This window comes from Ranitomeya variabilis, chromosome 6 (assembly GCF_051348905.1).
Source record: "Ranitomeya variabilis isolate aRanVar5 chromosome 6, aRanVar5.hap1, whole genome shotgun sequence".
NCBI lineage: Eukaryota > Metazoa > Chordata > Amphibia > Anura > Dendrobatidae > Ranitomeya > Ranitomeya variabilis.
The window spans coordinates 73085583-73110459 of NC_135237.1; the positions used below are offsets into that span (position 1 = coordinate 73085583).

The following is a 24877-nucleotide window of genomic DNA, read 5'->3' on the forward strand; positions in this document are numbered from 1 at the left end:
TGGAGAATCTTATGGGGCCATAATGAACTGCATGGAGCATTATATGGGGCGTATATTCGTATATGGAGAATCTTATGGGGCCATAATGAACTGCATGGAGCATTATATGTGGCACATTTGTATATGGAGCATTATATGTGTCACATTTGTATATGGAGCATCTTATGGGGCCATAATGAACTGCATGGAGCATTATATGTGGCACATTTGTATATGGAGCATTATATGGGGCGTATTTTAATATGGAGCATCTTATGGGGCCCATCATGAACTGTATGGAGCATTATATGGGGCTCCTGATTCAATATGGATATTCAAAAACACGTAACCTACCAAAGTCTCAATTAATTTTATTTTTATTGGTATCTATTTTTTTTTTTTTTTTAAATTAACCAGTAGCTGCTGCATTTCCCACCCTAGGCTTAAGGCCCCGTCACACTTAGCGACGCTGCAGTGATACCGACAACGATGCCGATCGCTGCAGCGTCGCTGTTTAGTCGCTGTGTGGTCGCTGGGGAGCTGTCACACAGACAGCTCTCCAGCGACCCACTATGCCGAGGTCCCCGGGTAACCAGGGTAAACATCGGGTTGCTAAGCGCAGGGCCGCACTTAGTAACCCGATGTTTACCCTGGTTACCAGTGTAAAATGTAAAAAAACAAACAGTACATACTCACCTTCGCGTCCCCCGGCGTCCGCTTCCTGCACTGACTGAGCGCCGGCCCTAACAGCAGAGCGGTGACGTCACCGCTGTGCTTTCACTTTACGGCCGGCAGTCAGTCAGTGCGGGAAGCAGACGGCAAGGGACCTGACGGACACCGGAATGTGAGTATGTAGTGTTTTTTTTTTTTTTTTACATTTACGATGGTAACCAGGGTAAACATCGGGTTACTAAGCGCGGCCCTGCGCTTAGTAACCCGATGTTTACCCTGGTTACCAGTGAAGACATCGCTGAATCCGTGTCACACACACCGATTCAGCGATGTCAGCGGGACCTCAACGATCAAAAAAAGGTCCAGGCCATTCCGACACGACCAGCGATCTCACAGCAGGGGCCTGGTCGCTGGTACGTGTCACACATAGCGAGATCGCTACTGAGGTCGCTGTTGCGTCACAAAACTTGTGACTCAGCAGCGATCTCGCTAGCGACCTCGCTTAGTGTGACGGGGGCTTTATACTCGAGTCATTAAGTTTTCCCAGTTTTTTGTGACAAAATTAAGGAAGTCGGCTTATACTCAGGTCGGCTTATACTCGAGTATGTACGGTAGATCTCTTGTTCTTTGAATATTCCTATTGACATTGCAAAAATTGTTCTAAAAGCAAAGTAGCATTCCTTCCCTTCCGATCCCTGCCATGTGCTGCAACAATAGTTTTCAGTCTCAAATGGGGCACTGGCGCATTTGGGAGAAATTGCATAAAAAACTGTGTGGTGCAATTTCTCCCATTACCCCAAGTGTAGATTCTAACTTTGATACTAAAACGGTATTTTAGTGGGGGAAAAATTTTTTTTTTTTGCTCTCACATCTAAAATGTTATAAAGTTTTGTGAATCACCTTTAAGGTAAAATGCTCAGTACTCCCCTAGATGAATTCTGAGGTCACTTGCCGGAGGGTTGCTGCTGTTTTTGCATGTCAGGGGCTCTCCAAAAGCGACATGGCATTCACAATTATTCCAGACAAATGGTACTCTTTACTTTCCTAGTCCTGCCGTGCGCCGAAACTGATTTTGATCACATATAGCATATTATCGTTTTTGGGAGAAATGGTCTAACAAATTATGAGGTACATGTTCACCTATTATCCAATTTGAAAATTACAAATTTGGGGCAAAAACATTTTCGTGAAAAAATGGACAAATTTCCATATGACAAGCCACTGTTATCAAATTCTGTGTATTACCTGTGGGTTAAAAATGCTCACTTTACCCCTGGATAAAATCCTTGAGGGGTCTAGTTTCCAAAATGTGGTCACTTGTGGGGCATTTCCACTGCTTAGGCACATCAGCCCGCAGACCATTCCATCAAAATCTGCGTTCAAAACATCACTCCTTCCTCATTTGCTGAGCCCCTGAGATGCTAGAACAGGAGAAACCCCCCTCCCTCCAGGTGACCCCGTATTGGATACTTCACTAACTTACGAATTCATCTAGGGGTGTAGTGAGTATTTTGAACCTTCACAGGATTTTAGAACATTGATACGTGGAAATATGACATTTTAGTTGTAAAAATGAATTTTTTTGTATTTGCTGCAAATTTGTCTGGTATACAAGGGTTAATAGGTGAAACTGGACCCCATAGTTTATTGCACAATTTCTCCACAACGTGGTGATGCTCCATATATCGTCAGAAATTACTGTTTGGCCACTCGTCAGGGCTGAGAAGGAAGGAGCGCGCTATTTGGCTTTTGGAGCACAGGTTTTGCTAAAATAATTTGCAGGAGACATTTGTGGAGCCCAAAGGTTCCAGAACAGCAAAAAATCCCCCAAAATAACCCCACTGTAGAAATTGCACCTCTCAGTGGTTTTATCTACCGCTGCAGTGACTATTTTGTAACATCAACGCTGTGCTTTATTCTGGAGAATTGCAATCTGCCAGTTCAGTTCCCATACATTGTGCCCCATAGAGTGTAATGCCTCCATATATTGGATTGCCCCATATATTGTGCCCAGGTTGTGCTTCTGGAGACACGAACCTCGTAAATTACTGTACATGCTCTCTCCCCTCTGCAATAATTCCAAACACTTGTCCGCTTATTGTGGTTTAGGCACAGTGGGGTTCAGAAGCATAAGGGTATTTGGATTTTGGGAGCCTGGATTTTATTTGAGGGGGCGTGAGCCATGTCTCTTTTCCAGAGCCTTTGTTTTACCAGTAAAGTGGGAACCTTCTATAATTTCAGTGACAGATGATGGACCTGAGTGGGGGCTGGTTTTGTGCAGGATAAATTAGCTTTTTTTTTTTTATTGGTAACCGTTTGGGGTACATGATATTTTTCGATCGCTTTCAGTGTAAGGCTGGATCACATTCTTGTGTTATATTTTGAGCACTTACGTCGCGGTTTCCTTGTAAAACCCACAAAAAATGTGATTCAGGCGAAACTCCAGACAGAACCACCCACCATAATGAGGCAGATGGATACACTTCGTACTCCTTTTGGCGTCTGCTTTGGTGGTATCCATCTTTTTAGGTGTGTAAAGATCTGTGGTCGACCACACTTTTGCGCTAAAAATATGCCTAAAATGATTGTCAGCGCAAGAGCACAACCAGTCCAAAGTGACTCCATCGGCCTCATAAGTGAGTCGTTCTGTTGGAGGTTTTGAGGAATTTACACAGAAACCTTGATGTAAGCGTTCAGCGGAGGATAAATGTTGAGCCGAGCCTTGTTCTGATTTTTGGGAGGTAGAATGAACAAATAGAAAGCCGTACAAAAAATAGTTTTTTTTTGTTGTTGCGCAATTCACATTGCGATATAAGTGATGCTAATGCTGATTTATTCTTTCAGTCGGTGCAATACTAGATTTCTTTTGTGGTTTTTTTTTTTTTTTTAGGTTTTACTGCTGACAGTGTGTTTTTTATTTTTTTTATAAAAAGTAGTTTTTTTTATCACTATATTCTGAGAGCTTTAAGTATATTTTTTGGCAACACCTGTATGAGGGTTTATTATTTGCAGAACGAGTTGCAGATTTTCTTGGTACCATTTTGGGGTACATAATTTTGATTTTGATTTTTCAAGCACAGAATGGACAAAAAACAGAAATTTGGTTATTGTGTTTATTTTTTTGCGTCGGTCAACTTGCGGTAAAAGTGATTAAACCGACTTGTTTGTCGGGTCAGTATGTTTACTGCGATACCAAATTTGTACATACCGTATATATTTTTTATACTTGGCTACTTTTACAGATTAAAACAATATTTTATAAAAATGAATTTGTTTTTGCATCGTTGCATTAGGAGAGCTGTAACTTTAATTTTTTTGCTGAGTGAGCCATAGTAGGGTTTGTTTTTTTGCAGGACAGTTTGGCGTTTTCATTTATACAATTATTATTATTATTTTTTACATACGACTTTTTGATCTTTTTTTTTTCTTGTGCGTCACTATGATAAGCGACATTTTGGGCGTGATTTGTATTTATGTTTTTACAGTGTTTGCCATACTGAATAAATAACGTGCCAATTTTATAGGGCTGGTAGTTCTGGATGTGGCGTTACCAATTGTGTGCGTTTTTTTGCTTCTGTTTTCTCACAAACTCTGAGATTTGAGTGTCGAAACTGCTTTGTGATCTGTGTTTTTTTTTTTTGTTTGTTTTTTTACTTTTTCACTTAGTCCCACTGTGGGACATGTATATTTTTTTACTTTGTTTGCTGGGCTCATACACTGCAGTACTCATGCACTTCAGTGCATGAAAGTGTTAGTGAGTCACTGACTGTGCCTGTGAGACCCAACATATTGCTGGATCTCACAGGCCACCGTACCCTGGGGTCATCACATGACCTGAGGGTACCTTCCTAACCATCAGGACCTGCGATTCTCATCGCGAAGGTCTGATGTTACTAAATGGGTCTTGTGATCCCCTTGTAATCACTTAAATATCTTTGTCGCAATTGACAGCAGTATTTAAGGGGTTAATCGGCTTCAAAACGAACCCGCACACTCACTCTTTTAATACTTTAGACACTTGTACATACTTATTTTTGAATTGAGCGGATAAAAAAAGGCAAAAAATAGTATTCTAGCTTTGTTAGAGGTTTAGGATTTATCGATAAATTCAGACAAATCCTCAAGAGATAAAAAGATAAATTTTTACTTGAGTTTCCCACCTTTCACCAAATTTTTCATGTTTAACCGGATTCGCTGTAAGGCTATGTGCCCACGTTGCAGAAGTGCTGCGGAAATGTCCGCAGCATTTCCGCAACTCCCTGCCGCGGGTAAAATGCATGTGGAATTCACATGCGTTTTCCCGCAAAACACAAGCGTTTTACAACTGTTTTTAGCTTGCAGAATGCTTCCGCTTTACAAGCGATTTGAAGCATCGCTTGGGAAAAGTGATTGACAGGTTGGTCACACTTATCAAGCCTAGTGCAGCATCAATAGTAAAAGATAGAATGTTAAAAATAATAATAAAAAAAAATGTATGGTTGTTCTCCCCTTCCGACGGCCCCCGATCTCCTCAGCGGTGCTCCCGGTACTTTCTGTTCCCAGGGATGCCTTGCTTGAAGGACCATTGTGACATCACGGTCGCATGACCGCGACGTCTTCTCAGGTGATTCGCGCAATGCATCCCTGGGAACGGAAGCCGCCGGGGGCCATCAGATGGTAGGTACCGTATTTTCCGGCGTATAAGATGACTTTTTAACCCCTGAAAATCGTCTCAAAAGTCGGGGGTCGTCTTATATTCCGGGTATGGCATGTGCAAGGAGCGGTCCTGTATGGTTCACAGGGTCTGGAGGAGAGAAGACTCTCCTTCAGGCCCTGGGATCCATATTCATGTAAAAAAAAAAAAAAAAAGGGATATACTTGCCCTCCGACGGCCCGCGGCTCTCAGCGGTGCAAGCCGCGTTCCTAAGGATGCACTGAGCAGAGGACCTTCGCTGACATCACGGTCGTGTGATCGCAACGTCATTGAAGGTCCTTCGCTCAATGCATCCTTAGGAACGGAGGCCGCCGCTTGCACCGCTGAGAGCCGCGGGCCGTCGGAGGGTAAGTATATCCCATATTTTTTATTTTTATTCTTTTTTTTACATGAATATGGATCCCAGGGCCTGAAGGAGAGTCTCCTCTCCTCCAGACCCTGGGAACCATCCGCACTGCACATGCCGTATAAGATGACTGGGCATATAAGATGACCCCCGTCTTATACGGCGAGTATATCCCAAACTCCATATTTTATATGGAAAAGTTGGGGGTCATCTTATACGCCCAGTCTTCTTATACACCAGAAAATACGGTATATCCCTTTTTTTTTAATTTTAATTCATTTTTTACAGGGATATTGTACCTAGGGCCTGGAGGTATAGCCACATGCGTAAACTGAGCGTTTCAATGCAATCCTATGGCGGTGGAATCGCCGCGATTCCGCAGACATAATGAACATGCTGCGGATTTTACCGCTATGCCATTCCGCAGCGGGAAAATCCGCAGCATGGGCACAACAACTGCAGAATCCCATAGGACTGCATGGGAATGCGTTTTTAAGCAGAAACGCATAAAAAGCGCTTCTTGGGCACACAGCCTTATAGTGGCATCAGAGCAAAATATATATTTTTTTTCTTCTGTATTTGGCACCTTATAAGTTGACACCTACTTGAATTTAAAGGGGATATTCCCATCTCCAAGATCCTATCAAAATATGTAGTAGGTGTAATAATAATATTATTATTATTATTATTATTAATATTAGCAATGTAGTATAGACTTTCTGATTCGCGATGTCTCTTTTCTTATATGCAGACATTGCAGTACCTTAGGTATCCAAGATTACGGCCACTAGCAACTATGTATCTCACTATATCAGTGGTCGTAACCATGGATACCTAAGGTACTGCAGTGCCTTCATATGAGAAAAGGGACATAGTGAATCAGAAAAACTATACTACATTTCTAATTGTGGAGTAATAATAATAATTATTGAGATAGGATCTTTGAGATGGGAATACCCCTTTAACTAAAGTTATCAGATTCCAGCTCGGACAAGGAAACCTAGTACACACTCCCAGTTAAAGGTCCACCCATATGGACTTAACTTTAGGTAGCTCATTAGGTGTCAAATACTGGGCCAATATTTCTGCAACGAGGAGGCAAGATTTTTTTTAAAAATGTATTCTGCTCTACAGCCAATATTGCATCATCTATCCAGCTCACCATGAAAGATTTGATGAAAGGGCTAAGGTAGTGAATGTTAAAGAAAAGTCTGTCTCTGGGTTTTTGCTGCAGCATAATGTACAGTCAGAGACCCTGAATTCAATGATGTGTCGCTTACAGGGCTGCTTGCTGCAATTTAGGTAAAATCACTGTTTTATCTGCTGCACATCTAGCAGTTCTCTGAATGCTGAGCGCTGAATAACCCCGCCCATACCACTGATTGGCATCTTTCTGCCTATGCACAGTGTACACAGAAAGCTGCCAGTCAGTGATGGTGCAATTATACCGATGATATGGAGGACCATCTGGCAGCAGGTATACTATTCTTCTAGTCATAATCTTCTGCTGGTGAAACTGTGATTTTATAGATTGTTTTATGTAAGTGATCCATCGCTGGAATCCAGGTCTTTGTCACTACATTATGCTGCTCTATTGGCATAAACCTGGTAACACATTCCCTTTACGCTACCTCTAATGTATTGTGTGATGTGTCCTTTTCCAGCTAAATGCCAGGGACATCTCTACTGGTGGGATTGCTACCGATTGTAAGTCTCCATGTGACATGACGGAAGTGTTTCTGAATGTATCCACCATGCACGTTGGCTGTCGATGAACAGTTCTGCTGACAACTATTCTTCCTGACACTCCTGTATACATTCATGCTCCGCTTGGCTGTTCATTCAGAGGAGAAAGGTGTATACTGCTTCATGACACATCTGGTCTGACATCCAGCCAAAACAAATCTTTGGTCAGTACTCTGAGTCTTCAGAGTTATGCTTCTGCAACATGCAAAATTGCATTAAGAACACAACATGCGCTGCAATGTCCTGCAAGTCACCCGCCGTGTTTAAGGCTGGGACAAAATACATCTGTGTCGCTTGCCAGCAATTCTTAGACAAGTTCTGTGACCAAAAACATTTATGGTAACTTACCTGCTGCTCCTCAAATCTTTTAGAGCTGTCATTTTTCGCTTTTAAAAAAAAAAAAGAAAATCCCAAAAACATCCAAATCACAGGAATGTCGCAGGTAAGTAGCAGTCGCCTGTGATTGGTATTGAAGTCTTTTGGCAATTGGGTTGTGTGCAACTTGTGACTGGCAGCAGAAAATGTAACACATCTGGAAGTGTGTGGAAGGCACATTGAGACCCCATAGAAAATCGTGTCCAAACTATAGGATTTTCTGTGGCAGTGTTGGCCCAGCTCTCCACAGTACAGTATTCGCCTGGTGCTACATGTCCCGTACATCCCCCCTGCTTTGGAAGCTGCGGCCCTTTTTACTTTAATTGCTTTAAAGCAATGATTCTATAACTGATAAAATGGCTCCTTTCCTCTCCAGATGTTGTTTTGCTCAAATGACAACTTTTATCTTGTGCACTTGAGGAACAAAATCAATAGTAATTACCCTATCACCAGGGCACCGCTAATATCATGTGAGTCACCATACTGGTCACTGAGCTAGAATCCAGTGCTCCACACATACTGGTGAGCAATTCTCTAATGCCTCTCCACATTTACTGCTGCATTTTTCTTTTATGTAATACATTTGTAAATATTTTTGAGTAATTAATTTAAATGTAAATGAGATGTTTAGTGAGCGGAGCATGACCTGAGGTATCATCTGTTGCCGGACCCTGATTGCAGCAATGTGTCACTTACTTGGCTGCTTTCTGTAGTTTTGATAAAAATCACTTTTTCTCTGGTGCAGATCTAGCAGTTCTCTTACTGCTAGATCTGTATAAAAGCTGCTAATCAGTGGTGAGAGTGGGGATATACAGAGCTCATGGATATGGAGAACTACCTGCTAGTAAGATTACTAGTCCTATGGTGATAATCTCCTGCTGATAAAATTGTGATCTTATCAATTCTTCAGCAAGCAGCCCAGTAAGTGCCACATCACTGGATTCAAGGACTCTGCTCTACATCGTGCTGCTCTCAGATCAGGTGGTAAAAACGTAGTGACCAGATTCCTTTAAGGAGCCCCTGGCTCTCGAGGTTGTTTCCTCGCTGAGCGCCTGTCTCTATAGCTTGATTGATAACAGGTGATAAGTTATCAGTCACATTAATTAACCTGGTGCTGGGCGAAGAAACAAGCTCTGGAGGCGGAGGCTCTAATTACGGCCACGCCCAGAGCACTTAATGCCTCATTTGCATATGAATGAAAATGCTAATTACTCAAAAAGCATTCAGATTGAAGGCATAAGGCTACTTTCACACTAGCGTTAACTGCAATACGTCGCAAATGCGTCGTTTTGCCGAAAATACGCATCCAGCAAAAGTTCTTGCTGGATACGTTTTTTCGTCATAGACTAACATTAGCGACGCATTTGCGACGCACTGCCAGACGTTGCGTCTGTTTTGCGACGCTTGGGCGTGTGGTAGGGGACCGTCGGGAGAAAAAAACGTTACATGTAACGTTTTTTTGCTCCCGACGGTCCGCTTTTTCCGACCGCGCATGCGCGGCTGGAACTCCGCCCCCACCTCCCCGCACTTCCCCGCACCTCACAATGGGGCAGCGGATGCGTGGGAAAAATGCATCCGCTGCCCCCGTTGTGCGGCGGAGACCACGCTAGCGTCGGGAACGGCGGCCCGGGTTGTTCCCGACGCTAGTGTGAAAGTAGCCTTAGTGACGTTGGATTTATCTACAGTTCAGAGACCTGCATAATAATATGTAGCGTTTAAGGGGGTTGATCTTACTGACGGATTTTCTTTACATTTAGCAATCCAGTATAAAAATAAATAGAAAACAATTCAAGGCGTGTGATGATGGGTCCTGCTAACCGACCACAAAGTGCTATGAAGGTATTCTGTAAAATCACAGTCCAAACAACCATTGATTAAGTCGTGTATGCGTACCGAAGTGGCCAATTCTGTGCCAGCAAGGACGGGGGGCTAAGCATTCCTGTTCCCAGTACATGTGCATGTCTTCCTGCCGGGACCCCCTCTGGTCTGATCTTTATAACTTATCTTGGCAATGCGCCATAAAGCTCTATACTGGCAAGGTTAATTCTCCTGAAATGTGATAAGAGACTGCGTTACATTACAAGAAATCTTGGACCACAATGTCGGCTGGTTCTGAGCATATGTGAGGTCTCCGGCGCAGAGAGCTGGACACGCATCTTGTTTGTCCTGGTGAGACCGCCGTCCGCCTCCACCCCCCACTCAGGAGCATTCATGGGTCAGAAGTGGCATTTTGTAAGCTTCACATCACTCTTCGCCTGCTTTATTACAGCAATATAGAAATGATGGACTGGATTATAATAATGATGGCCGCAGCGAGACGTTTCTGATTCCTTGTGGCTTTTAGGAATGCCGGGTGATGAGTAAAATGACTTCCAGGCTTTTCCAGATTCCTGAGAGGTTCATTATCTATACCTAGTAGGGGCCATCGCTGTCTAATTAGACTATTATTGGTAGTTCTGGAAACTGTACCCTTTTTTGGGGACTTGTAGTGGAAACCACACTTTCATAAAAGGGACATCCAGCTAAAATCTTGTATCTTGAGATGTTTAATGTAGAAATAGAACTTATTCAAGCGCTCTCATAAAAGGCCTGTACTTCTGCATCATGAGGTTTGTGGTGCCCAAAACCAAGTATAAACTATGGGTGTAGGTGTCTGAACAGCCATACATGACGCTGACCAAAACTGCAAAATGGTGGCAAAAAACCATGACTAAGGTGCTGTGAGAAGTTCTAACACGGGGCTGTATGTCAGCTGCACAGGGCGACTTGTGAAAACCTCATTCGCCTAATTTTTTTTTTTTTTTCCTTTCCTCTCTTTTAGTGAACAACTTTGCGCTTTCTGTTATTGTGGTGAACGAAGTCTGTCGGGGCAAGGTGAATTAAAGCAGTTTAGTCCCACACCTGAGTTTCTCCTTCCATGGAAAACACTGACTGAGAACAAAGACCCTAATGGCAGCACTGGCACCTGTAAACCCACCGCAAAGTCGGCGAAACGAGGGCATCAAAAGTGAGTATTCATGCTCTTCCAGTGTTTTATCTTCAAGCGCTTTTATCTCCATCTTTTTATTAAACTGATGTGATTTTTGTGCAGGGGTAATAAAACTAGAGAAGCTGTAGGTCTTTGTATGCACTGCCTCTTTTCTGGTTTTTAATGCTTAAAAATGGATGCCATCGTGGGCTACCGGTGATGTCCGCAAGATTTAAAGCACGCTGGTCTAAAGATGGTACGGACTTTGTTCTCTGTATGTGTCTCACTAACCATCTTTTCACTAGGGCTCTGGCTGGACACATTAGATGTTTATTGGTTGAATGTTCTGAATTTGGGGAGACCAATTTAATGTGTATCTGGGCCTCATGAATCTCCTCCGACAGATGCTGCAGTTGAGGAATAATTATCCTACCCATTTGTTCAAAGGACCCCCATTCGCAATAGACAACTGTTGGTTGAACCTGCCGATATCGACAGGTTCGGTCAGCAGTATAATGTGTATGAGGTTAAAAAGCTGTTATCAGAGGCGTTATGCCTGCTGCTTACTCCTTTTCATACTGAGAATACTTGCACGCTCTGCCAAATCAGGTATGCATGTGTATCGAGTAGAGTTGAGCGACTTTGACTTTTTTAGGGTCGAGTCGTGTTTCGCGAAACCCGACTATCTGAAAAGTCGAGTCGGGCGAAATCGGCCGATTACTGCGAAAAGTCGGGGATCGGCCGGAACACGAAACCCAATGCACGTCAATGGGGAAAAATATTCTCTCTCTCTCCCTCTCTCTCCCTCTCTCTCTCTCTCCCTCTCTCTCCCTCTCTCTCTCCCTCTCTCTCTCCCTCTCTCGCCCTCTCTCCCTCCCTCCCTCTCTCCCTCTCTCTCCCTCTCTCTCTCTCCCTCTCTCCCTCTCTCCCTCCGTCCCAGCACAGAAAATCTCCTGTTAAATCCCTACTGCGCACTCGCCCCTAAGCCCTATGTCATCACTCTGCCCACGCTCCTTCATTGGCTGAAAAAATGGCGCGAAACGCGACTTTGGCGCCAAGATCGCGTTCCGCATGGCCGAACCCACACTGGGATTGGGTCGGGTTTCATGAAACCCGACTTAGCCAAAAGTCGGCGACTTTTGAATTTGTCCGATCCGTTTCGCTCAACCCTAGTATCGAGCATTTAGGACAGAGATCTGTTGGATACCTTCTGTCTCTTGCTATATATCTTTGGTAAAACCCTTTACTGTTTACTCCACCATTCCGACTCATTGGCCCCGATTCATCAAGACTTACATTGCTCACGTCGGACTTAATGAAGAGATGTGCAGGAGTCAGACGCTCCTGATTCATGAAGGCATACGCCCCTTTATGAATCGGTAGTGTCTGACAAGTGACCTGCACCTCTGTGTGCGCCTCGCCACATATCCCTTACTCCAGTCCTTGCTAGAGTAAGATTTGTAGCATAAGGAACGCTGACGCTTGTCTTGAAGTAGCCCATCCTGCCAAGTTCGTCAGGGCTGGATGAAAATAGCGTCAAAATGCCAATAGTTGGGAAATTTTAGCACAGGCGCCAATTGCATGAATATACTTTTGACTTTTCTAATTTTTTTTTTTTTTACTTTAGAATACTCGTTAAAAGCTAATGCGTCAGGCCTTCTGGCTTGAAAGTATGTGAAGTAGGACATAAACAATAAATAAAAAAAATACATACATTCATTCATTCATTCATTCATTCATTAAGACAAACGATCTATCCTAGAATAGTACAGGGTAAATATCAATAGTTGGTGACCAAGACCAGACAATATTTACATCGTTTGATATAGGACTGTTGGTATCTGGCTTTGCAAGTAACTGTCTTCTTTCCAGACTTTAAAAGAAGTGCTCTCATTAACTTTTTTTTCTTCTCTAAATCTGTGTATATGTGTATGTAGTGTGAGTGTATTGATATATTCTCCTAGTGCTGCTCTCTCTGGTATCCAGTGCCATTCTGCTTCTTTTCTCAGTAAAGTCACCTATTCTCAGACACTCCGGGTCACTCTTCGCGTGAGCCAGAAGTCTTTTACAATGTAAGCCTATAGGGCTTCGTTCTGACGCTCAATAGACTTACATTGTAAAAGAGATTTCGGCTTATGCAGAGCGCAGTGTGACCCAAAGAGTCCGCAGAGCGGTGACATCACTAAGAAGAGCTGAACGGAGCTGGATCCTGGAGCGTCTGCAGAGAGTGGTAACATCACTGAGCAGAGGAGCTGAGCGGCACTGGATTCTGGAGAGTCTGCAGAGGGGTGACGTCTCTGAGAAGAAGAGCTGAACTGTGCTGGACCCTGGAGAGTCCGCAGAGCGGTGACGTCACTGAGAAGAGGAGCTGAATGGTGCTCTACCCTGGAGAGTCTGCAGAGCGGTGACGTCCCTGAGAAGAGGAGCTGAACGGTGCTCTACCCTGGAGAGTGCGGAGAGGTAATGTCGCTGAGAAGAGGTGAACGGTGCTGGACCCTGGAGAGTCCGCAGTGTGGTGACGTCACTGAGAAGAGGAGGTGAACGGTGCTCTGTCCTGGAGAGTCTGCAGAGTGGTGACGTCACTGAGAAGAGGAGCTGAACGGTGCTCTACCCTGGAGAGTCCCCAGAGTGGTGACGTCACTGAGAAGAGGAACTGAACGGTGCTCTACCCTGGAGAGTGTGCAGAGTGGTGATGTCACTGAGAAGAAGAGCTGAACGGTGCTCTACCCTGGTGAGTCCGCAGAGTGGTGACGTCACTGAGAAGAGGAGCTGAACTGTGCTGGATCCTGGGGATCATAGCAATAGGCAAGTATGTTAATACTGAATTAATGAAAGGGGGTGCTAGTATAAAAGGAGAGAAGGGTATCTGCTGCAAACAAAAACTGCACGCCACTAACGACAGTCAGGAGTTAAATATAAATTACAATTCTAATGTTCGTGCTAAGATACTCCCACTCAGATAGATAAAATAGGTGAAAGGATTATTAAAAGGACTGTTCTGAATAAAAATTAGGATCTCCAACTGAGTTTAACCACGGAACAAAGTTTTGCTGTCCTTTCCGTCATCCTCTCTGCTTCTGTATTTTCGTATTTTATGATTCGGATAAATTAATTGCTTACATGAGATTGTGTGGCCGCCTCAGGTCATTGATAGGTTTGGAGAAAAGATCTGGATGCATTGTGGATCACTAATGGATTTCTGAGAGCACTTAGAGTAAAATGTACCATTGTATGTCAGTGTCAATTGGTATTCTGTTTTAATAAAAGCCGAAATGACAGAATTATGATAAAGGGGATAAATATTATGGAGCAGATAATAGAGGCTAAAACATAGGTCTTCCACTCACTTGATATCAGACGTTGGATAATGGCGTATCCCAACATATTTTACATTAGAAACTGCGTGTTTTATAGTCTGTTTTATCAGTGATCATTACTTAAAGGGATTTTCCTATAATCGCATCCAATTCCCACGGAATGTGGTTAGTGGGGGTTCCGGAGTTCCCAGTGTTTGTGTGAATGGGGTCCCCGATTTCTCTATACGGATGGAGTGATGGTGGACGTGCGATTATCACTTGCGCTTGCGGTGTCTGGCTGCATGCATGGTTTCTATGCATTTACAGAGGAAAATCAGGGAAGAGCCCCTTTCTCACAATTGGTGCAGCACCTAACAGCTTACCCCCATCCAGCAAACACTTATTACCTGTCATGTGCATAGGTGATGAGTTTATTTCTGGAAAGCCCTTTATTCTCTTTAGTGCTTGGCACAAACCTCTGTCTGAGGTAGTCAATGCAATGCTATAAATACATGGGCCTCTACTGGTCAGTAGAGGCTGTATAGATGGACGCTGTAGGCCCTGTAGTTTCATTGGCATAGAGCTATGGTGGGGCTTTTTTTTGTGAACAGATTGCACAAGTTGTGGCAGAACCATTCTTGTATTTAATAGCAAGACTGAAGACCTATTTTGAACGAGGCCTATAAACGTGAAAATCTGCACACAAAACTCTGCGCACCTGGAAGAGAAATGCTGCAGATTTCAAACATGTAGCACAGGACAGTTTAATAAAGTGTAATAAAAAAAAAAAAAGCACCATGGTGATGAGATTTCTATAAATCAAATTCTATTTGCTGGAACTGTAAGGCCCCCCTTTTTTTTTTTTTTTTTTTTTTTTCTTCCTTGCGCCGTGAAAGTACATGGCGTCAAAAGCTCATTGTGGGAAACTTTAAAGGTGTTATGCAGGACTTAGTTTTTAGGCCCATAGTGTTATGCAGGACTTAGTTTTTAGGCCCATAGTGTTATGCAGGACTTAGTTTTTAGGCCCATAGTGTATTGAAAAAAAAAAAAAAAAAAAACACAGGCTGACAGTTGCTTATTACCTGCCTGATCTACCCAATGCCAACTCAAAGCGGTCTCAACTGCAACTATTCATCTGTCAACAGAGCAGCTCTTCTATCAGGAGCTGGCTGTCAATCAGCATGTCATCCGCAGTCACGCCCCATGAACAGGGCAGCTCTTCTATCAGGAACTGGCTGTCAGTCAGCGTGTCATCCGCAGTCACGCCCCATCAACAGCAGCTCTTCTATCAGGAGCTGGCTGTCAATCAGCATGTCATCCGCAGTCGCGCCCCATGAACAGGGCAGCTCTTCTATCAGGAACTGGCTGTCAGTCAGCGTGTCATCCGCAGTCACGCCCCATCAACAGCAGCTCTTCTATCAGGAGCTGGCTGTCAATCAGCATGTCATCCGCAGTCACGCCCCGTGAACAGGGCAGCTCTTCTATCAGGAGCTGGCTGTCATTCAGCATGTCATCCGCAGTCACGCACCATCAACAGCAGCTCTTCTATCAGGAGCTGGCTGTCAATCAGCATGTCATCCGCAGTCACGCCCCTTGAACAGGGCAGCTCTTCTATCAGGAGCTGGCTGTCAATCAGCATGTCATCCGCAGTCACGCCCCGTGAACAGGGCAGCTCTTCTATCAGGAGCTGGCTGTCAGTCAGCGTGTCATCCGCAGTCACGCCCCATCAACAGACCAGCTCTTCTATCAGGAACTGGCTGTCAGTCAGCGTGTCATCCGCAGTCACGCCCCATCAACAGAGCAGCTCTTCAATCAGGAGCTGGCTGTCAGTCAGCGTGTCATCTGCAGTCACGCCCCATCAACAGAGCAGCTCTTCTATCAGGAGCTGGCTGTCAGTCAGCGTGTCATCCGCAGTCACGCCCCATCAACAGAGCAGCTCTTCTATCAGGAGCTGGCTGTCAGTCAGCGTGTCATCCGCAGTCACGCCCCATCAACAGAGCAGCTCTTCTGGGCTGCTCTGTCGACAGGGCTTAACTGCTGATGTCATGCTGATTGACAGCTGGCTCCCCACGGTTAAGAAGCAGAGAAGAAGAGGAGCAGATGTGGCTTCTCTGTCGATGTGACGTCAGCAGAAGCCACTGAACTGCTGGCAGAGATCAGCGCTGGGCATAACATGGAGGTAGTTAGTGACTACCTGCCTGTAAGTTCTTAGGCTGATAGTAAAATAACTAAATAATCCTGTGTAACTTACTTCCACAATCAGTCCCGCTTTTCCCACCTTTTTCCAACCTTTGAAACCTCAAACACAACCTGAAAGCTTCCTCTTCAGCCTGCGACAACTTTTTTTTATGCCCTATGTTATATCTTTGTTATTGTTGTATTATCTTTCATATGTTTAGTGCCCTGCAATTATTAATAACCGACTGCCATATTTTCTAGATTGTGAATACTTGTTTTTCAGATGTGACTGTTTCTTCAGACTCTTCACTATAGGGGTGGTGATGTGTTTAATGCAGAGAACCCGCGGCTCCCTTTTCTCTCCGGTTTGTCTCCTGTGACTGTGGCAGGTTGCTGTTTGAGTTCAGTCTTTTTGTGTTTGTTTTTTGGTTTGGACTGTGGGCTTCAGCATTAGCGAGTAGGTTGTGTTTTTCATGTCTCATTTTGTCTTTCCTGTGTGGACAATGGTATTGTGAGTTGTGGAGACAGCAGTAGATTGCGGGGTGATCAGTGTGTAAGACGCAGGGGGTTACTGTGGGGTCTCTGCTTCCGCTATACTGCTTTTCGCAGCCCGGCGTCACAGTAATATACACACTCGTTGCATTGTACCTTCCTATGTAAACACTCATTTTCACAGCAGAAAATGAAGTAAATGGCGCTTTTTGTCTGAGCTGAATGAAAAGGGAAAAAGAACAAAGTGAGATTTCTATGAGATTTAGTTATTATAGGTGGGGGAGGCTGTGCCGTTCGGTGGTTTGTTTTACCTGCCGCCTGTTACTACACTGCAGGGCTGGCCCTTCACTACCTGACAAATGTAGGATTATATAAGGCTGTGCGGTGGGGTCTAGTCACCAAGATCTGATAGATACTGTATACAATATCTCACACAAGTGAGTACATCTCTCACTTTTTTGTAAATATTGAATCTTTCCATGGGACAACACTGAAGATCTGACACTTTACTATAATGTAAAGTAGTCAGTGTACAGCTTGTATATCTGTGTAAGTTTGGTGTCCTCTAAATAACTCAACACAGTCATTAATGTTTAAACTGCTGGCAATAAAAGTGAGTACACCCCTAAGTGAAAATGGCCAAATTGTGCCCAATTAGCCATTTTCCATCCCCAGTGTCATGTGACTCATTAATGTTACAAGGTGTGAATGGTCAGTGCTCAGACCGTGCGCCGCGCACTGGATCAAATCGGTCTGCATGGCTGACATCCCAGAAGGAAGTCTCTTCTGCAAATGATGCACAAGAAAACCCGCAGTTTGCTGAAGCCAAGCAGACTAAGGACATGGATTACTGGAGCCATGTCCTGGGGTCTGATGAGACCAAGATAAACTTATTCGGTTAAGATGGTGTCAAGCGTGTGTGGCTGCAACCAGGTGAGGAAGACAAAGACTACAGTCAAGCATGGTGGTGGGATTGTCATTATTTGGTGCTCCATGAGTGCTGCCAGCTTTGGGGAGCTGCAGTTCATTGAGGGAATCATGGATGCCAACATGTACTGTGACATACTGAAGTAGAGCATGATCCCCTCCCTTCTGGGCCGCAGGGCAGTATTCCAATGATAATGACCCCAAACATGCCTCCAAGGCGACCACTGCCTTGCTAAAGAAATTGAAGGTAAAGGTGCTGGACTGGACAAGCATCCTCTAGTGATCTCCATGCCCAAGAGAATTAAGGCAGTGCTTGAAAATAATGGTGGTCACTCAAAATATTGACACTTTGGCCATAATTTGGCCATTTTCACTTAGGCGTGTACTCACTTTGGTTGCCAGTGGTTTAAACATAAATGGCTGTGTTGAGTTATTTAGAGGACACACAAAATATACAAGCTGTACACTGACTACTTTACATTGTATCAGTGTGTCATTTCTTCAGTGTTGTCCCACATGTGGCTCGTGGGCCCGTGATGTGCGGCTCGCGGCTGCCGGCTGTCTTCTAGCTTGGTGCATTGGCACCATATGTAGCAAACCGCTATTAGAATAGATCTGTAGATGGTTGTTATTTTGCGTAGCCCTGCACAGAGCAGATCTGAATGGGGGTAAGATGGGAAACCCTGGAGCTTGGCATACTGTAGGAAGGCTTTGGCTGTCATACTGGTAACAGGGGGCTCTGGGTGTCACTACTGTGAGTGGGGCGGGAGCTGGAGGTGTCTCGTGACCCTCGTTCATAGCTCAATGTGGATCTCAAAGTCAGAAAGGTTGGGGACCTCTGATATAACCTAATCCTACTTTAGTCAGTACTAGCATGTTCTAGGTCTTGACTATTAAAAATACGTAAAACATTTTTGGATTATACAAAACTGTTGTAAGAAAACATGTTTTTTGATGCAATTTCTATTTCAGAATGTTTTGTTCTTTTAAATCTATAATATAGGGTGTATTATTGGATGGTTTCCCCTGTACAGTCTTTACAGGAAAAAATGCATTAAAAAAAGCAATAAAAACTAAAGCAAACAAAAAGCGATTTGCATGCATAAGCTGTGCAAAACAACTGACAGGACACTTTTTTTTTTTTTTTTAAACTTAAAAATAAAATAAATAGATAAATTTAGAGGTGCACTTTTTCTCATGCAAATCAATTGAAAGATTGTTGCTTACAGATTTGAAGCTTTTTTTTATGTTGAATTAGGTGGCATGGAATCTGTGAAAAACTGTCTAAAAAGCTGTGTGAACATAGCCGTAAACGGATGCACCTGGAATCAGTAAACTGCTTCTAGTAGTGACTTGACACTTATTGCAGTGTGGTCTTGGAAAGCACGGGACAAAGGTGCAGAAGCATGGACTGCATTGAACGCAGTAGTGTACACTTTTATAGGTGTTTTTTGCGCTGTATACACACATTTTTCAGAGTAAAATCTTTTAGACAATGTTCACACGCAACCTAAACTTTCACTCCTGGCTGCAGACGCGTTCAAAATGCCCGTTTTGCTGCGCTTTCACAGTTTGTCGTGTTTTTTTTTTCTTTTTTAATCGCTTTATTGGGTCAGGATTACATGTGGGATTTGTGTACTGTACACACTTGACTTGATTTTAGTCACCAAAACCCCATAAAAATGCTGCAAAACAAACATTTGTTGCATTTTGTTTTGCAGCTTTTTTTTTCCCCTTCCACATTGATTTCTATGGGTAAAAAAAGCTGAAAGAATTTACATACCGTAGTTTTAAAAAAACGCTGCAGTTCTCTAATTCAGGAAAAAAACAAGCTTGTGCACGATTTTTCAGAAATCTGTTTTTTCTTGTACTGTAAAAAAAAGTTTTTAATTTGCTTAAAAAGGATAAAAAAAAATCCCTGAACACAGGCCTAAAATAATCGTGTGGATTTTGATGCAGATTGTCCACTTTAAAATCCCCTTCAATGCATTGTACATGGGGTTTCTACAACCACGGTCACATGTTGCTGATCCCCGTGGATTTGTGTCCGAGACGCGATCAGGACAGATTTGTTTCTGTTGTAAGTGACCACTGGCAGTTTCCTGCTATCGTTATAAAGCCCCCGTATAATTACCCTGCTCTCGCTAGCCGTATAGAGCCCACTCTGTGTATTATGGCCCTGGCAGGGGCAGGTGTTGGCAGAGGACCCGAACATACAGTGAGTACTAAAAGTAATGATAAAATCCGTCTCTAGGTTAGCTGTTGGATTTGCATGCGCTGCTCACCATGGTTTCGGCCTAAATGTGAGCTCGGAGGCCCCGACACGTTTTTGGACTGAGCGCTTTCTGCGGCTGCCTCTCATCCCAAGAGCTTCCTGTAGCCTCTCTGAAAAGAGCCAAATTGATTTATCTTGGAACAAGTGTAGTGTCCCCGTGTGCTGCTGATGTAATCTCTCCGAGCTCCGCCGTGGACAGTGGCCAAGACCCAGCACTGAGCCTCTGTTGTGCGGCACACATCTGATTGGCTGGCATCACGCCAGGGTCGTGATCAGAAGGGAAGTAGAAGACAACAATTAGAGGATCGCGTCTCCGCAGGCTTATGCGGAGCACCTATTTTTGTTTAGGCTTTACCCTTTTGCTGCCAAGACATATTGGGACAGTCATGGATTTAGATTCAGCAGCTTTTTCTATTCGTTCTTTGACGCTTTTTTTATTTTTGCTTTTACTATGATTTAATATTGTTTAATCGCCAACGAACAATGAAAACATCCCAAATCTTGCATATTTTGCTCGTCAGGAAAAGCTGCTGGTGTCAATATTTTTTTTTTTTTTATCCTTTGTATCCTCGTCTAGTATTGTTCTCCCCAGAAGCCACGGCAATTAGCTGGCAATTATCATGCGTGCCCTGTAAAGTATCAGGGAATTCATTGTCGCAAGGGAAATGACATTCCTGCCCAAATTGTGTGCGTGATCCAATGCATACCACATCTGTTGCTAACTAACCAATTTGGAAATTGTAATGTTTTTCTGCATTTAAAATATGTTGGAAATGGTGGGGACGGGGGGCTGTCTTATCTCCCTGAGTAGTTGGTAAAAAATAACTATCGTATGCCACAACAAGAAATATAGCAATGCTGGATGACCTTTTTATTCCAGCTTTTGGGATGCTTAGTTCGAAACTAGTGCCCAATTTAATGAAATGAAGTTTATTTATTAACCCCTTCATGACCCAGCCTATTTTGACCTTAATGACCTGGCCATTTTTTTTGCAATTCTGACCAGTGTCCCTTTATGAGGTAATAACTCAGGAACGCTTCAACGGATCCTAGCGGTTCTGAGACTGTTTTTTCGTGACATATTGGGCTTCATGTTAGTGGTAAATTTAGGTCGATAATTTCTGAGTTTATTTGTGAAAAAAAAACGGAAATTTGGCAAAAATTTTGAAAATTTCGCAATTTTGACATTTTGAATTTTTATTCTGTTAAACCAGAGAGTTATGTGACACAAAATAGTTAATAAATAACATTTCCCACATGTCTACTTTACATCAGCACAATTTTGGAAACAAATTTTTTTTTTTGCTAGGAAGTTATAAGGGTTAAAATTGGACCAGTGATTTCTCATTTTTACAACAAAATTTACAAAACCATTTTTTTTAGGGACCACCTCACATTTGAAGTCAGTTTGAGGGTTCTATATGGCTGAAAATACCCAAAAGTGACACCATTCTAAAAACTGCACCCCTCAAGGTGCTCAAAACCACATTCAAGAAGTTTATTAACCCTTCAGGTGTTTCACAGCAGCAGAAGCAACATGGAAGTAAAAAATGAACATTTAACTTTTTAGTCACAAAAATGATCTTTTAGCAACAATTTTTTTATTTTCCCAAGGGTAAAAGGAGAAACTGGACCACGAACTTTGATGTCCAATTTGTCCTGAGTACGCTGATACCTCATATGTGGGGGTAAACCACTGTTTGGGCGCACAGCAGGGCTCGGAAGGGAAGGAGCGCCATTTGACTTTTTGAATGAAAAATTGGCTCCAATCTTTAGCGGACACCATGTCGCGTTTGGAGAGCCCCCGTGTGCCTAAACATTGGAGCTCCCCCACAAGTGACCCCATTTTGGAATCTAGACCCCCCAAGGAACTTATCTAGAAGCATAGTGAGCACTTTAAACCCCCAGGTGCTTCACAAATTAATCCGTAAAAATGAAAAAGTACTTTTTTTTTCGCAAAAAAATTATTTTAGCCTCAATTTTTTCATTTTCACATGGGCAACAGGATAAAATGGATCCTAAAATTTGTTGGGCAATTTCTCCTGAGTACGCCGATACCTCATATGTGGGGGTAAACCACTGTTTGGGCACATGGTAAGGCTCGGAAGGGAAGGAGCGCCATTTGACTTTTTGAATGGAAAATTAGCTCCAATCGTTAGCGGACACCATGTCGCGTTTGGAGAGCCCCTGTGTGCCTAAACATTGGAGCTCCCCTACAAGTGACCCCATTTTGGAAACTAGACCCCCCCAAGGAACTTATCTAGATGCATAGTGAGCACTTAAAACCCCCAGGTGCTTCACAGAAGTTTATAACGCAGAGCCATGAAAATAAAAAATTATTTTTCTTTCCTCAAAAATGATTTTTAGCCCGGAATTTTTTATTTTCCCAAGGGTAATAGGAGAAATTGGACCCCAAACGTTGTTGTCTAGTTTGTCCTGAGTACGATGATACCCAATATGTGGGGGTGTAAACCACTGTTTGGGCGCACGGCAGGGCTCGGAAGGGAAGGCACGCCATTTGACTTTTTGAATGGAAAATTAGCTTCAATCATTAGCGGACACCATGTCGCGTTTGGAGAGCCCCTGTGTGCCTAAACATTGAAGCTCCCCCACAAGTGACCCCATTTTGGAAGCTAGACCTCCCAAGGAACTGATCTAGATGTGTGGTGAGCACTTTGAACCCCCAAGTGCTTCACAGAAGTTTATAACGCAGAGCCATGAAAATAAAAAATAATTTTTCTTTTCTCAAAAATGATTTTTTAGCCCACAATTTTTTATTTTCCCAAGGGTAACAGGAGAAATTGGACCCCAAAAGTTGTTGTCCAGTTTCTCCTGAGTACGCTGATACCCCATATGTGGGGGTAAACCACTGTTTGGGCACATGCCGGGGCTCGGAAGGGAAGTAGTGACGATTTAGAATGCAGACTTTGATGGAATGGTCTGCGGGCATCATGTTACGTTTGCAGAGCCCCTGATGTGCCTATAGAGTAGAAACCCCACACAAGTGACCCCATTTTGGAAACTAGACCCCCCAAGGAACTTATCTAGATGTGTGGTGAGCACGTTCAACCCCCAAGTGTCTCACAGAAGTTTACAACGCAGAGCCGTGAAAATAAAAAATCATTTTTTTTTCCTCAAAAAAGATGTTTTAGCAAGCAATTTTTTATTTTCACAAGGGTAACAGGAGAAATTGGACCCCAATAGTTGTTGCCCAGTTTGTCCTGAGTACGCTGGTACCCCATATGTGGGGGTAAACCACTGTTTGGGCGCACGTCGGGGCTTGGAAGGGAGGGAGCACAATTTGACTTTTTGAACGCAAGATTGGCTGGAATCAATGGTGGCGCCATGTTGCGTTTGGAGACCCCTGATGTGCCTAAACAGTGGAAACCCCTCAATTCTAACTTCAACACTAACCTCAACACACCCCTAACCCTAATCCCAACTGTAGCCATAACCCTAATCACAACCCTAACCCCAACACACCCCTAACCACAACCCTAACCCCAACACACCCGTAACCCTATTCCCAACCTTAACCCTAATCCTAATCCCAACCCTAACCCTAATCCCAACCCTAACCACAACTGTAACCCCAACACACCCCTAACACTATCCGTAACCCTAACCACAAGCCTAATCTTAACCCTATTTCCAACCCTAGCCCTAATTCCAACCCTAACTCTAATTCCAACCCTAACCCTAAGGCTATGTGCCCACGTTGCGGATTCGTGTGAGATTTTTCCGCACCATTTTTGAAAAATCCGCAGGTAAAAGGCACTGCGTTTTACCTGCGGATTTACAGCGGATTTCCAGTGTTTTTTTGTGCGGATTTCACCTGTGGATTCTTATTGAGCAACAGGTGTAAAACGCTGCAGAATCCGCACAATTGACATGCTGCGGAAAATACAACACACCGTTTCCGCATGGTATTTTCCTCACCATGGGCACGGCGGATTTGGTATTCCATAGGTGTACCTGGTACTGTAAACCTGATGGAAAACTGCTACGAATTCGCAGAGGCCAATCCGTTGCGGATCCGCGGCCAATCCGTTGCGGATCCGCGGCCAATCCGTTGCGGATCCGCGGCCAATCCGTTGCGGATCCGCGGCCAATCCGCTGCGGATCCGCGACCAATCCGCTGCGGATCCGCAGCCAAATCCCCACTGTGTGCACATGCCCTAACCCTAACCCTAGTGGAAAAAGAAAAAAAAATATTTTCTTTTTTTTATTATTGTCCCTACCTATGGGGGTGATAAAGGGGGGGGGGGGGGTCATTTACTATTTTTTTTTATTTTGATCACTGTGATTATTGGTTATATCGCAGTGATCAAAATATACCTGGGACGAATCTGCCGGCCATTTTGGAAGATGGCGGCGCCCATGGAGAAGATGGACGGACGCCCGGAGGCTCGGTAAGTATGAGGGGGGGGTGATCTGAGCACGGGGGGGGATCTGAGCACGGGGGGGTGGCATCGGAGCACGGGGGGAGCGGGCAGGACGACGGGGGAGCGGGCAGGACGACCTAGGGGGCGGACCACATAACGGAGGACTGGGGAGGAGATCGGTGGGTGTGGGGGGGGACAGATTGGGTTTTCCAGCTATGGCCGATGATATTGCAGCATCGGCCATGGCTGGATTGTAATATTTCACCAGTTTTCATAGTGAAATATTACAAATCGCTCTGATTGGCTGTTTCACTTTCAACAGCCAATCAGAGTGATCGTAGCCACGGGGGGGTGAAGCCACCCCCCCTGGGCTGAAGTACCACTCCCCCTGTCCCTGCAGATCGGGTGAAATTGGAGTTAACCCTTTCACCCGATCTGCAGGGACGCGATCATTCCATGACGCCACATAGGCGTCACAGGTCGGATTGGCACCGACTTTCATGACGCCTGCGTGGCGTCAAAGGTCGGGAAGGGGTTAAGTGTGA

The 24877-nt window shown here is 44.0% G+C and overlaps 1 protein-coding gene across 9 annotated transcripts in view; it reads left to right on the forward strand.

Moving 5' to 3' along the window:
- KMT2C (lysine methyltransferase 2C) overlaps positions 1-24877 on the forward strand; it is a 302911-nt gene that overhangs the window by 86232 nt on the left and 191802 nt on the right. For all 9 annotated transcript variants that reach the window (XM_077268634.1, XM_077268636.1, XM_077268635.1 and 6 more), the window contains one exon: positions 10633-10818. In XM_077268634.1, the coding sequence (XP_077124749.1) occupies positions 10633-10818 (186 nt within the window). The remainder of the gene's footprint in view (positions 1-10632; positions 10819-24877) is intronic.